Source organism: Silene latifolia, chromosome 9 (genome assembly GCF_048544455.1).
Source record: "Silene latifolia isolate original U9 population chromosome 9, ASM4854445v1, whole genome shotgun sequence".
NCBI lineage: Eukaryota > Viridiplantae > Streptophyta > Magnoliopsida > Caryophyllales > Caryophyllaceae > Silene > Silene latifolia.
The window spans coordinates 17,193,505-17,208,449 of record NC_133534.1 but is presented as its reverse complement, the minus strand read 5'-3'; the positions used below and the strand labels follow the sequence as shown (position 1 = coordinate 17,208,449).

Sequence of the window (14,945 nt, the reverse complement as noted above, 5' to 3'; positions counted from 1 at the left end):
ATCCGATATGGTCACAAAATGTTCACGTGCTTACATGTAAATGTGTACAAAAATAGGTATGGTGACAAATTGCATATAAGTATAGACAATAAATCCAAAAGTGGTAACATTTGTTTATTAGGATGCATTAAATTGACATTTAGCATATGAGAGATAAGTAAATAAATTGTTAAAATAATGGACTCTCATAAACAAATAACAAAGCGTCTCATTATAGACGGGGGATATCCGTCTATAGTTATAGACGGGCCAAATATCCACCCACTTTAAGTAAAACGGGCCAAATATAATGTCACCACCTTAACGCCGAATGTCACCAGTATCATTTCCATGTGATAAACTACCTGTTGTAACTTAGGAAATGGCACTGGTGACATTTGGCGTTAACGTGGTGACATTTGGACCGTTTTACTTAAAGTAGGTGGATATTTGGCATGTCTATAGTTATAGACGGATATGCGCCGTCTATAATGAGAATTTATGAACAAATAAGGAAGTTATGTAAAAGAATTCCTTGGAGAGCAAAACAAAGGAATAAAATATTATGGAGGTGGTAGTGATAAGACCATCCCCAAGCAGAAGGTCGCCTTAATCGGGTCACCAAAACTTTCCCTCTTAATCGCACCTTATTAATCTTGATTCACTTTCACCCTCTCAAGCAGAAGGTCACGACATGGGTCACCAACCCAATCTTTTTTCCACTTTTCAACATTTTCAAACATTTACCACATTCACTACCCCACCAAAACTCTCCCTTGCTTTTATAATTATTATTTAATAACATACTACAATTAAGTTATTCTTTTCATTTTTAAAATAAATTCTACTCAAATATGTTAAGTAAATTAATTTTATAGTGTACATTAAAAAAAAATTATTGGCAATAAATAAAATTTATTGAAACCATGAGTCAACATATAAAAAAACCGCATACATAATTAAAAAAAAAACACGATCTTAAAAAACATTAAATACTACGAAATAAAAAAATACATTCTAAACTAATTCGAGTTACGGAAGTTTTGCCAAATATGCTCAATGAGATCATTTTTCAGAGCGTTATGAGTGGCACGATCACGAATCTCACCATGAATTTCTATGAATCGTTCTTGAGGCGATCTTCTAAGACGATGATATTCATATGGATCATCACTAGCCGAAGTCGGATTATCTTCTTTGAACTCTGCGATTATGTTTTCATAATTAAGATATGTTTCTCTTTCATCTTCAACTATCATATTATGCATAATAATACAAGCCATAAGAACCTTCCCCATATTAGCTCGATCCCAAAGAAGACAAGGGCGTTTGATGAACACAAATCGAGCTTGTAGGACGCCAAAAGCACGTTCCACATCTTTTCGACAACTCTCTTGTCGAGCTGCAAATAACCTATGCTTTTGAATTTGTGGCGCATTAATTGTTTTAACAAATGTTGCCCAACCAGGATATATATCATCAGCAAGATAATATCTCATATTATAGTCCGTACCATTAACCGAAAAATTATCAGGTGGGGAAGATTCTTCTAAAACGTCATTAAAGAGTGGAGAACGTTCAAGAACATTAATATCATTAAGCGAACCTGGTGTGCCGAAAAAGGCATGCCATATCCATAAATCGTACGAAGCAACCGCTTCCAAAATGACCGTTGGCTTTGAACTTCTCACGGCATATTATCCCGCCCATGCTGTGGGACAATTTTTCCACTCCCAGTGCATGCAGTCAATGCTACCCAACATGCCAGGAAATCCATGAACTTGCCCCATATGAAGTAACCTTCCTAAATCTTGAGGGTTGGGTCTGCGTAGATACTCGTTCCCAAAGCAGCTGAATACACCTTCGACGAACAATTTAAGAGAGTCCCTGATGGATGTATCGCTCATACGCAAATATTCATCTACTGAATCGGTAGAAGTACCATATGCTAGAACTCTTAAAGCAAATAGTGCATCTCTCGTAATGGTGAGAAACTAGGTCTCCCATTACCGCCGACTCTTTGTTGGAAAAAGCGATCATTGGGCGATAGAGCATTAACTATGCGCATGAATAGATGCTTGTGCATGCGAAATCAAAATCGTAAATAGCTCTTGGGGATAAACCGGATCCATAAAGTAGTCATTGTACAATTGGTTATGACCTTCTTCACGATTTCTCTCAATGTTTCTCCTACGACGTCTAGGAGAAGGATTTGGTTGACGAATTCTTCAGTTAACGTATTCATTCATACGTTGGGCTATAAGGTTTTGTATAGCCTCAGATCTTTCATCGGTTTCGGTTTCCCATTGGTAATCGGAAAGCCTATTTTGATCGACAATATTATCGTTTGATGAATCAGAATTGGAATTTGACTCAGACATTCTAATAGTTATTGGGTTATGCTCATTCATGGACATGATTTACTCAATCATGGACATGAATGACCATTATACCCTTAACATTTTTATGACCTAAAATTACTCATTCTAAAACCATCACACACAACCACCACTACCAACCAACGTCGTCCACGACAGCCATACTGGCCCTCTTCAGTACCGTCGCACCACCCCAACTCCACGAACCCGCCGCAGACCTGCACCCCACAAGCATCGTCTCCTTGCCGTCCCTGAGTCCCTTTTCGTCGCCTCCCTAAAACTGGTCGGAGTCAAGGCATCCGCACCACACCACACCGTCACTACAGCCGGCTGAATGACAACAACCATGTCGCCCTCCGACGTGCGATCTCAACCCCCCTTCCACCGCAACCGCACTTCCAGTGTTCCTAATTTTGTTAACACAAATTTTCAAACCCTAATTAATTAAATCATCTAATTTAATATTGTTACTGCTACCTGACTACCTTTTCGGACGAATTGCCTGAGTACTATGTGGTGAACTACACATTCTTCTAACTGTAGTGTGGCACCTTAATCAAATCTTGTTTTATAATTCATAGTTAATTAAATTAGGGTCATTATTAAATTAGATGATTTAATCATTAAATTAGGATCATAATTGAATCATTTGAATCGAATTTGATGAGTTTGGTATTTTTTTTAGGAGAAGGGTAAGGTAAGGAGAAGTAGAGAGAAATTGGTATTTTTTTTTTAGGAGAAGGGTAAGATAAGGAAAAATAATGATTAAAAGTACATGAAAGAGTAAAAGTGGTACATGAAAGAGCAATGACGTAGTTATTTTGTGAGAGTGATTTGAAAGAAGGAAAATGTATGAGTGATTTTGTTCAACAACCATATGGGGTATATATAAGTTTTTTATGTAACGGCTATATTTCTAATCGAATGGCTATAATCAATCCAATGGCTATATTTCTAATCTAATGGCTATAATCAATCCAACGGCTATATCTCTAATCGAATGGGTATAATCAATCCAACGGCTATATTTCTAATCTAATGGCTATAATCAATCCAACGGCTATATCTCTAATCTAATGGCTATAATTAATCCAATGACTATTATCAGTTCTATTGACGATATGTCGATTATATTGGTGATCATATTTAAAATATTAGTTGACGGTTTACATTAAAAAATTTATAAATTATTTATATCGAAAAATTTACATAAATTTTTACATAAATATTTACAATTATTTACAAATTGTAAATTATTTCTTCAAAAAAAAACCACTCAAGTCTTTCATAGAAATACAATTTCTTTCATAGATATTTACAAATTATTTTAACCTTCCGAATTTGTCAACCACTAAAGTCTTTCATAGAAATACAATTTCTTAAAAAAAAAAGGAAAAAAATAAAAACGATGAAAATTACACCACACATTCATATAATCATTCATATCCAGTATCCACACATTCATATTCATTCATCCCACCAACTACCCATACCCATTCATCCCACAGATACTCTAAACCCAAAAAAAAACCCAAAAATCTCATTCGTTTCATCATTCATTGCTGATTTGTCTCATTAATTGCTATATCATTCATAAATTTGGGTTTTATTTCGATTTGGGTTTTATTTCGATTGGTTTTCTGATTGGAGATTTCATCGATTCATTCATCCCGATTTCATTCATGCAGGTAAATTCTTGTTAAATCGTTTTCATTCATCGATTTCATTCATCCCGCTTTCTGATTTATTTTCTGATTAATAAATAATTATCGAAATCTTGTGGGAATTTTGTTAAATCGTTTACTTGTTACATCGTTGGAAATCTTGTTGGAATTTTGTTCAATCGTTTACTTGTTACATCGTTGGAAATCTTGTTGGAATTTTGTTCAATCGTTTACTTGTTACATCGTTGCAAATCTTGTTGTAATTAATAATTAATAAGCGAGTTACATCGAAATCTTGTGGAATCGTTGGAATTTCAGCTGATTGATGATTAATAATTAAACCAACAATAAAAGTAGAAAATAAAAATAGATTAAATAAACTAAATATCAAACATATATTTCTCCATTAGCTTGTCCTTCAACTCTTGATCTTTCGGGTTTATATTTTGTTGCGAGAGCAATGTGTTCAACCAACCCATCTCCATTTTTGTTTTCATTTTTTGAATTCTAATTTGTTCGATTTCAAAATCAGCTGCAAGCCTTTTTTGCCGAAAATCAATTTGCTCTTTCATACTGAGCCTATTTCCCTCCATTATTTCTCGGTCGTCTGCACTTAACATAGAATCAGGCACGACCTCAGGTGCTTTTCCATTCCGCTTCTTTTTAGCTGCCTCCCGTCCTTCGGGCCGGTCACTTGCGTCGACATTAAGACTAGACGGGGTTGGAACATTAACACTAGACGGGGTTCCAACATTTAGACTAGACGGGGTCCCGACATTTACACTAGAAGGGCTAGAATCCATTTCCGACCTTGACCTTTTTGAACCCGACTTAGAGTTTTCAGGGAGCTCAAATTGATGTTTTTGTAAGCCCCACTTAGGGTGACTACTCATGATTTTTTCGTAAACATAAAAGTCAGCAAAATCATTACCATTATTCACCTTTCGAAATAATTTCTGAGCTAATTCGATGTCGTCGTTGATGTTAGTGCCGCTTGCCGGTGGTCGATTTAGAACTTGTGTGTAGCAACCAACCCATTTACTCACAGCTGTATTGAGTCGTTTATAGCGATTTTTCATTCCCCCGATACTCCTAATCCCAAGTTTATTTTGATTTTGATTTTCCGTACGACTTTTTTCATAGAGATGAAATACATCATTCCATCTTGTGATGGTTCTTTGGTTTTTTCCAAGTATTGAGTCGGTACTACACATAATCCATAATGCAGACATAAGAGCTTCTTTCTCCTTTTCGGTCCAAATCCGATCATCCATTTTGGAATTGGATTGATTTTTGGTGGATGCTAATGATTTTGGTTTTTTTTGAACAAAAAAGGGGGGTTTCTGATACAAATTCTTGAGTTTGAAGTTCGGACAACAAGATTTGATTTCCAAAAACATCGAATTTTGATTCTTTTGGCTATCCGAAATTAATTCCGTAAAAGTGGGAATTGGAGTACTTTGATTTAAATCGAAATTTTGAGAGTCTTGATATGTTGAATAATCGTCAATAGCATAACTTGAAAAATCAAACTCGTTTAAATCCATAATATATTTGAAAATTGAGAATTATATAAGTGTGTGAGTTATATTTTTTTTATGTTTGTAATTTATTTTAGGTAGGAGATTAAAAATATTACTGATTTGCATTTTTTACTTCTTTTATACTGTTTTTTACATACATTTTTACTACACAATTAATATTTATGGTTGTATGGTAGGAGTTGAGAAAATTATGGATGAAAAAATTTAATAGGACTTGGGGAAAGGGAAGGAAGTTGGCGTAAAGAAAAGCAAGGAAGAAAGGCTGAAAAGGCAACAGCATGTATGCAGCAGAACAGCTGAGAAGAAAAGCAAGGAAGTTGTACTTTTTTTATTTTTTTGAATTTTTAATGTTGTAAACCAATAGAAATACGCCACTTGAAAGGTCACCAACTTTTAAATTTTTCTCTACTCAGGGTCATGGGTTGCCCCTGAGTTATTCAAGGTCACCAAAATCATGTTGTTAATCCAAGTTTAAAGAGTCATTAGCGTGACCCGACAAGGTCACGACCCAGTCGGTAACCTTGCTTGGGGATGGTCTAAGTGATAGGCAATGATAGTCTTCCATGCATTTAATGTTATGTGTACTTGTAACTAATAAAATAATAAGAGGAGGAACAATGATAAGAGGAGGAACAATGATAAGACATGTTTTACAAAACACTAAAAGAATGACAATGACTAAAAGCAACTATCTAATATAATTTGGTTAATATGGGTCTACTTGGTCCGTCTTATTGTCTTAAGACGCATTGGTCTAACAAGAATTTGCGTATTCTATTTGATATGTATTTACAATGGAGTCAATTTCGCAACAATAGTCCATCTGGTTTGCCTATCTAAAATTACTATTCCTCGTTCCGATCCAGTTAAGTTGACAACAATCAATTATTCGTTCATTATTTAAATTGGTTATTTAATGTTTACCAATAAACCTAAGTGAATTTAACAAAAATAATTTAGCGTTTGCTATAATAATTAATCTATCTAAAAAAACTCTTTCTAAAAACCCTAAACTCCATCAATTATTCAATTATACGCGGGGCTTCCAGTGATTATGAGTCGATGGTAAGCCCCAAAATTGTTTCATATTCCGATCAATAGTATGCAGATCTATCTTCTATTCAATAAAAGTCTCCCTTTTGGTGGGAATCGTTTTTCAATCCCTTATTCCGGGGGTTTTCCATTTATCCGTGGGTTTAATCTCATCAGTAATATAGTCAAGAGTAGTTCGTTGATTGTTCGTAGCGTGTTCTTTCAAAGAGTACAAGTGATTTGTAAACAATCTTTGGAATCAGTTAGAGGTAAATTTTATCTTATAATGAATGAAACGAAGAGTTCCCTCAAAAGTTACATGAAGATATCGATAATAGGAACAGCCGAATTATTAGATCATGTTTTGAGATCTCTAGTTTATAAGAAAATTATTTTTCTTTGGTTTCCATTAGATTGGTTTTCGATTATATCTATTCTTTATAAGTGTCGTATGACGTTCTATTAATATGAATTGTTCTTTTCTTTAAAAAAAAAAAAATTAGCTATTGCTATGTATTCCGAAAATAAGCAGAAGACTATTCTGAGATTAAAACGTCTTAAATAAAAAAAAAAATACACAAATTGTTCTATAAGACCTATATTTAGGTAAGACTAATCCAATAACATAAGGCCCAACAAAATTACTTAATAAAAATATGAAATAATATTTTTATTTTAATAACCTAATATTTTAAATTAATAACTTACATATTTAAATATGTTAGTTTTCAATATAAAGTATAATTTATCAAAATAAAATCGAAAACTTAATATATTAATGTTTTTGTTTATGTTTTTCCTATTGGACCGGTCATATGCTATAAGATAGTCCTATAGAAGAATTGTTGGGAAAAAAAAGCATATATGGAGTAAAAAACAATATCAAGATTAAGTACAATTTTGATAATTAATTGAAAGCTTAGCAGTCGTTTGGTTACATACGGAACTTCTAATGCTAGGAACTAGGAAGTATCATAGGAGGTATATGACTATATGAGCATATCACATGATTTTAAAATTTATGTGAACTAGTTTTACACCCGTGCAAAAAATGCACGGGTTTACTTTTATTAAATTGAAAAAATCAATAAGAAGGTGAATATATTTAATAAAAATATGATTTTATTATTACAGTTATACAAATGTAAAAAAGTAAAGAGAATTTATATGCTTAGCTTAGACGTAAGTAAAAACAGCGCATTAGCTCGACATTATAAAAATAAACAAATTCTTATTTAAGACGGGTCAAGTATATATGTGTCGGATGAATAAGACAAAACAAAAGCATTATGCGTGAGAAAAGTAAAATATTTGTCCTATATACCCAAGGGGTTGATATTGACTCGTTTTAAACTTTAAACGGATTAGCCGATAAAATATATATAGAGATCTGAAAATTATACTTACGGTTTAAATCCTAAGTTCTTAACCATCGTAATTAACCCAAATTATTATTGGACTGACACTCTAACTACCAAAACAAAAATCCGACCATATAATATAAACTCCGGCTCTCTAACTGTTGGAGCTTGTGTCCTCCACAATTAGTGTGATAACATTTATAAATCTCTTATAGGTTCACAAGGGTATACTTAGTATTTTATCAGTTGATTAACGATTACTTAATAACGGTTGGCTTGCTATAAAGTTTGACGTTATTATCATACTGATGGCGGTGATTAACTGGTCCCTAAAAGTCACACCTAAAGGATGTGTTTGAGAGATGTGATTATGAAAATATAATCACATTGATGCCTTATATGACTAAAAGGTTAGTCCATGTATTTGACTAAACAGTTAGTCAATGTGATGATGAGACGATTATTTAATACAATTAAATAATATCAGCTGAGACGAATTAATTGTTAAATTCGTAAATTGAATATAAACTGTTATATTTAATTAATGTATATAATGTCAGCTTAAACGGATTAAGATGTTAATTCGTAATTAAATGTAACCAGTTATATTTAATTAGCAAATTATAAATATGCGATATTTATAGTTAATGTATATTATGCGGAATTGTCATAATAAAATGTTGACAGACCGTTATTAATAAATCGACTACAAACTGTTGTGTGTAGACTTATTAATACATGTCGACATCCTCCCTACTACTAAGGGGTTGCCTGGGATAGACGTAATGGGCCTGAAAAAGTGAGGTGCAAATATTACGTCTCATTTTTAGAAGTTTGGTATAAGACTAACGATTCAGGCCCAGTAATTATTACTCCCAACAAGAGGTAATAGATTACTTACCTTATTCTTCTGAAACAATTACTGGAGTAAAACGTTTCCTGCGTTCTTCCTTCTCTCTCATCAGAATAGGTATCTTTTCTTCTTTACCTCTCTTCATCTCAATCTAATTATTCTTTGAAATTTAATTTATTGTTTGAGATTTACGCGAGTAATTGATTGTGATAATTGCTTACGACAATTTTATTATCATCAAATACCCATGTAGAATCAATTGACATGACATTAATTGATAAGTCTCCAATTTAAGTTGTAGAATCTTTATTTTTGTTGTTCATAAGTTTAATTTTTGTTGAGATTTCATGGTATTAGTTTTGCAATAGGTCTTGTTATAGACGGGTGGGGCGAACAGACGGGTAAAGACCTCTAATAAAATGAGTAGGGGGACAAGGTGGGGCACCCCTATGTGCTTCCCACTTTATGGCAAATAGGTATTTTGTGAGGGGAAATGGTATCCGTCTATACGTATAGACGGATAGTGTCCGTCTATAATGAGAATTTGTGTTAGTTTTGTTGTTGATATTAGGTTTTGGGTATTTAATTTTTTCGTAAAGTTTGATATGGGTTGAATAATCATGTCTGATTGATATGGGTTGAATAATCATGTCTGATTTTGCAGACATACTTGTATCTAGGAGTTGCTTGATAATTTTTGTTGTTGAAATTATCATACTAGGTTGCTTAATCATTAGGATATTGTATGTAGTGAATTGATATAGTTCACTGGTAGAGAAACCAAAATCATAGTTGGTCTCATTATTTGTCAACTTTGTTGCACTGATTTGCTTACATAATTTTTATATAATCTTTTATGCAGCAATGGCGCGTAGAATATTGTCACGGAAGCAAAAAAACATAGTTGGTAACCGGTGACCGTAAGATATTTGATGAATGGTGTAAGGTAAGGTTATTTTTAAATTTTCTTTCATTCTTGTAATTGATATTTTGCATTACTTGAGATTATTTTTTATTTTGACATGCTTGACATATTGTTTTGTGATTTTTCATTTGATAGAGCCACAAAGATGCTAGAGGCATGTATCGGAAATCCTTCCCATTATTTGATGCAATGGAGGAAATATATTCTAAAGATAGGGCAACCGGTATTAAAGGTAATACGGCTCTTGATAGAGATGATCAAGATGTCATTAATGAGACAAGTGAAGATGCGCAACAAGATGTTCAACAAGATATTCAACCAGATGTTCAAATTGGCGAAGTGTCAACGCAAGGATCAGGAACGAGTAAAAGAAGTGGAGATGGAAGTTTGGAGCAACCAAGTAAGAAAAAGTTGCAAAAGAACAAAGAAATTGGTAATATGCAAAAGAGTTTCGAAAATCTAATGGGTACCATGCTTCAAAATAGTAATGATCAAATTGCTCAATTGACCGCCATGCTAGAAGCACCAAAGAATTATAAGGTTGGTTTGCGTGAAGAGTTGGGCAAGGTTCAAGGTATTCCGAGGGTCAACATTCTAACTTTGTGCTCGATAATGACTGAGAGCGATGTTGCCGTTTTCCGTGACTTCACCGACGAGAACGAGAAATATGATTTCTTAGCTATGGTTTTGAACAGGGCTTAGCTTGTTTCATTGGTAATTATGGCTGACAAACAATGAGTTTTTATTTTATTTTTGGTTTTTAAAGTTAGCCACTTTTTGCAATGTAATAAGCTAGAAAACTTGAGAGAGTTGAATTGTTTCTATGTTAATCTTCACAGTAGTGTGTACTTGTTTTGTGCAATGTCCTGTATACTGATGATGGCTGGAACTTTTAATGTTATACCAAACTTGGTGACATATTAAGCCAGTAATTGTTACCTAGTATTACCAAACCCAACGACCAGGAACAATTTCATCTGTAATCATCCCAAGGGTAATTATCTCCCCCATACAAATCTCCCCCTCAATTATTATGGGTATACCAGGCAAGCCCTAAGAGAATAAAAACTCTTAGTAGTTTTCCCGCCTAAGAAAATAACTCTCAAAACTATATATGGAAACAATATTATATTTATATTTACCTCTTTTACAAAAACAATTATTATCCCTAATTTATTAGTGTACAATCATTCCCATAAATGTTATCTTTCATTAGTTAGACTTAAAATATGGTTTTCTATGACGTAACAAATTTTTATTTAAATAAAAAAATATTAGTTAATTATTTATAAATTGTCTTTTTAAATGCGTAGTATATTGTTTTTACCTATTTCCCCGACTACTAAGAGAATAAAAACTCTTAGTAGTTTTCCCGCCTAAGAAAATAACTCTCAAAACAATATATGGAAACAATATTACATTTATATTTATCTCTTTTACAAAAAAACAATTATTATCCCTAATTTATTAGTATACAATCATTTCCATAAATGCTATCCTTTATCAGTTATACTCTAAAGTTACGCAAATCTCCTTTTTGTAGTATTATCCTTCATCAGTTAGACTCAAAATATGGTTTTCTATGACGTAACAAATTTTTATGTAAATAAAAAATAAAAATAAAAAATATTAGATAATGATTTTAAATTGTCTTTTTAAATGCGTAGTATACTAATGTTACCTGTTTTCGTTATAAAGTAATACACATTTTAATTAGATCTTACAACACTTAATTTTATTTTATGTCATATCATATAACGATATAACATTATAGTTAAAAACAATTTCAGACAAAAATAACTTATAAAGTGTCTTTTGATTGTAGTAAACTTTCGTTTTCTATCTCTTACTAAGATTATATTTGTACTCCGTACATCATAACATTAAACTCCAAGTATAGTTAATTTATACAATTAATTTAATAAAAAAATTTCTTTATAAAACAAATCTAAAAAATACCATGCTGAAGCACGGGAACTATACTAGTAAATATGACAATTGAAATAAAATACACATTTATACATTACATAAACCAACCTAAAATAAGAAGATATTTTTCTCCTTATTTTTTTTGGTTGGTGGGAAAAACTGAAAAGAGTAAAAAGAGGAAGAAAAATCTTCCCCTAATTACTCTTCATTTACACGGTTACAAAGGGAGGAAAAAGAGACTATTTTTCTCTCAATTTTTCTTTGACCTAATTCTCTCATCATTCACACAAAAACCCTAAAAATTAATTGGCAATTTTGGGGATCTATTCTAACAATAACAAGAGGCATTTCTCATCACATTTTGGGTGCAACGATTAGGAAAATATCAATTCGATATTGTTCTTAGGTCTAATTTGCTAGGACCAAAGGTTGATTCTTAATCTCTACTATTTTGTTTATGCAATTTCATTTATGACTAGTTTTCATAATCATAATTTCGTTATAATCCTAATATTTTTAAAGGAAGTATACCGATATTTCCTACACTAACTACCCAAAAAAATTCTGACCATATATGGGGTTGATTTTTTCCGCATGCAAAATAATTGTTCACACTTTTTTTTCCGGTAATTAATTTTAATTGGTCCTTTTTTTTGGTTTTGTTAATAAAGATATTATAATCTGGGTCTCCGTGTTAAATTTGGTGTATAATAATATGAATTTGCTTGTCTATATTTTATTTGTTATTATTCATTCGTTTTGTTATTTTTAATTTATTACTTTGAATTTATTAATTTTTAGTCGTTGAACATATGAATTTCTATATAGATTTTTGTTTTTATTTTTTTGTTTAGCATAAAATTTTATGTAAATAAACTTTTTTATCATAAACTTAACATGAATATGAATATTTTGAAATATGAAGTTTGTAAAATGGAAAGGAAATGAAATTGAAGTAACCAAACAACCTACCCATTTGCAATTCACATGAATTAAAGTTCCTCTATAATTTAGTGGGTAACTAAACGACTCCTTACACTGATTTGAGTGCAAACTTCACTCGTAATCTCACTCTAGTTGTTATTGAGTACTACTCGTACTGAAAAACTTAAGTCTTATACAATGAAAAGTTGAAGACTATTCGGAAATACAATCATAAAAATTAATGATTCTTCTTTTTTGAAAATGTGTGTTGCTTTCGTTTTGCTGGAGAGTCTCAAGTCATTCATTTTGTAGAAATTGTCTTTTTTTGTGCTGGATTGGAGTGTCTTGAGTCATTCCTTTTGTAGTGCTTTTTGAATTTTTCTTTGATGAATGATGTAAACGCAAACATTTGCATTTCTTACTTTTATTCTTTTTTGTAAAGTTGATTTTGTCCTTTTTTCTTCTTACTTCACACAAGGGTCATGTGAACAAGGCCTCCATGAGTACCTGAAATGTTTGATACTGGGAATTTTGCGTCATCATCATTGGATGATTTTGATCTTATTAGTTTCAGAAGTTCATTTGCTAGGTTTGGATTTTGAATTACTTATTTAAGAGTTTCATGGTCTATAAGACTACGTTTATTGGTAGGTTTGAGTCAGGATTAGGTATTGAATGATGACAAAAAATAGCTAAAAAAATAAAAATAAAACAAAATAAAAGGAAGACCATGTTCTACTAAAATGCGGTCTATGCGTTCCAATTTAGACCGCAAGGAACGCATTAGAGAAACACCCAATTTCAGCCTACGCATTGTCATTCACACGTCATTATTGTCCTTTATTATTCTTTTTCCTGGCTAACCACATACACTACGACACATGGATAAATTTCATTTGATAGAAGTAATTTTCATAATTTGTTCCTTTTAAATAGAATATAAACTTAATTTTTCAAATTTTAAAAAGTATAAAGTATACCAATATTCCGAACTTTTTACTCCCTTCGATAAAAGACCGCATTTGATATATTTTAGAAGTGATTTTATTTTTATTTATTTTAGCGGTAGTTTACCTTTTATATTAAAAGATATTATAAAGTGTAAGTATACATAAAACCTAGGGTTAAAATTTAAATTACTTCTATAATTTAAATAGGGTGCTGATTTTCGCAGTACACATTTTACTCATTATAGTACACGGTTGACAATTATACCCTTCACATATCCTCCCCCATTTTCTCTCTCTAATTTCTCTCTAATTTCACATACCCATTATACACTAATTTTACATCACCCTATTTCCGTACGGTTGTCGTCGCTTTGCGGATGGAGTAGGCCGCCATCGGTGGGTTTTAGACTGTAGTAGGGGTGTGGTAGGGAAACCGGGTGGGTTAAGCTGTTAGAGTGGTGCGTTTGATGGTGGTTGTTGTCTATGTACTACTTTGTTAATCTCGCCACTGTACTGCAAAATTGAGATTGAGTATTTTCTTTTTCTTTTTCTTTTTTAATTTAAGTTTAGTACAAAATTGATAATTGACTAATGATGAATTAACCCACCAACATACAACATCACGTATTCACAGGCGCTATATGTCATGTCTCCGGCGACGTAATTGACGATACAGTAAAGCACAATTGATAATTAACTGCAATAAATTAACCCTTTTTTTATCATAAACCCAGCAAAACTATAACAAATAGTCAATTTAATTATTAATAATTGACTAATGAATTAAGATCTGCTCTATACTCGAATTATTGTTCATATAATTGAAAAACTTGAAGGAGGTTATAAAGTTAATAATTTATGTAGAGAGAATATAGGGAGAAAAAAGTTTGAAATTTTTTAGTAAGGGGTAGACAAATGGAAAGTTTTGGGTAAAAAGTACTCTAATGAGTAAAAATCGTACTGCGAAAATAAATTTCGTTTAAATATTGAGTAATACGAAAAATGGAGAAGATATTAGGTTAAACTAGATTAAGGTAGGGCTTGATAAAACATCAAAAAAGGGGTAGGGCTTCTAGTAGGGGAAACTATTATTTTAATACAGGAGCTAGGGCTAAGTAGGTCTAGAACTACGGATAAACATAGTCCAAGGTCAATTTTTTTCTTGCTTTTGAGACATTTCAAGGACTAATGAGTTGATACTTGATAGAGCTTGTGGGACTTATTTCAACGAAGTTGCATAAATCAAGGGAACATAATTTAGTTAAATTTTTTTTGACACCGTTTAGTTTTGAATTCTCCAACAAGTGAGAGTGATATAAAATTGGTAATATTTGTTTGAAATTGTAGATACAACATAAGATCCAATTAAGTTTCTCTCCATTTCCTTCCATTTTCTATTAATGGTC

The 14,945-nt window shown here is 32.1% G+C and overlaps 1 protein-coding gene and 2 long non-coding RNA genes across 3 annotated transcripts; 2 read left to right on the top strand and 1 right to left on the bottom strand.

The window, feature by feature from the left end:
• Positions 1 to 1,001: 1,001 nt before the first annotated feature.
• Positions 1,002 to 2,396, bottom strand: LOC141600648 (uncharacterized). Its single transcript, XM_074420891.1, has 2 exons — positions 2,231 to 2,396; positions 1,002 to 1,585 (listed from the first exon to the last, which is right to left on the bottom strand). The coding sequence occupies exons 1-2, from the start codon at positions 2,394 to 2,396 to the stop codon at positions 1,002 to 1,004; spliced, it is 750 nt and encodes a 249-aa protein (XP_074276992.1).
• Positions 2,397 to 3,807: 1,411 nt separating this feature from the next.
• LOC141602477 (uncharacterized) lies at positions 3,808 to 5,973 on the top strand. Its single transcript, XR_012524467.1, has 2 exons — positions 3,808 to 4,045; positions 5,742 to 5,973. It is a non-coding gene; the product is annotated as an uncharacterized LOC141602477 (long non-coding RNA).
• Positions 5,974 to 8,870: 2,897 nt separating this feature from the next.
• Positions 8,871 to 10,598, top strand: LOC141602476 (uncharacterized). Its single transcript, XR_012524466.1, has 3 exons — positions 8,871 to 8,928; positions 9,674 to 9,757; positions 9,872 to 10,598. It is a non-coding gene; the product is annotated as an uncharacterized LOC141602476 (long non-coding RNA).
• Positions 10,599 to 14,945: the final 4,347 nt, after the last annotated feature.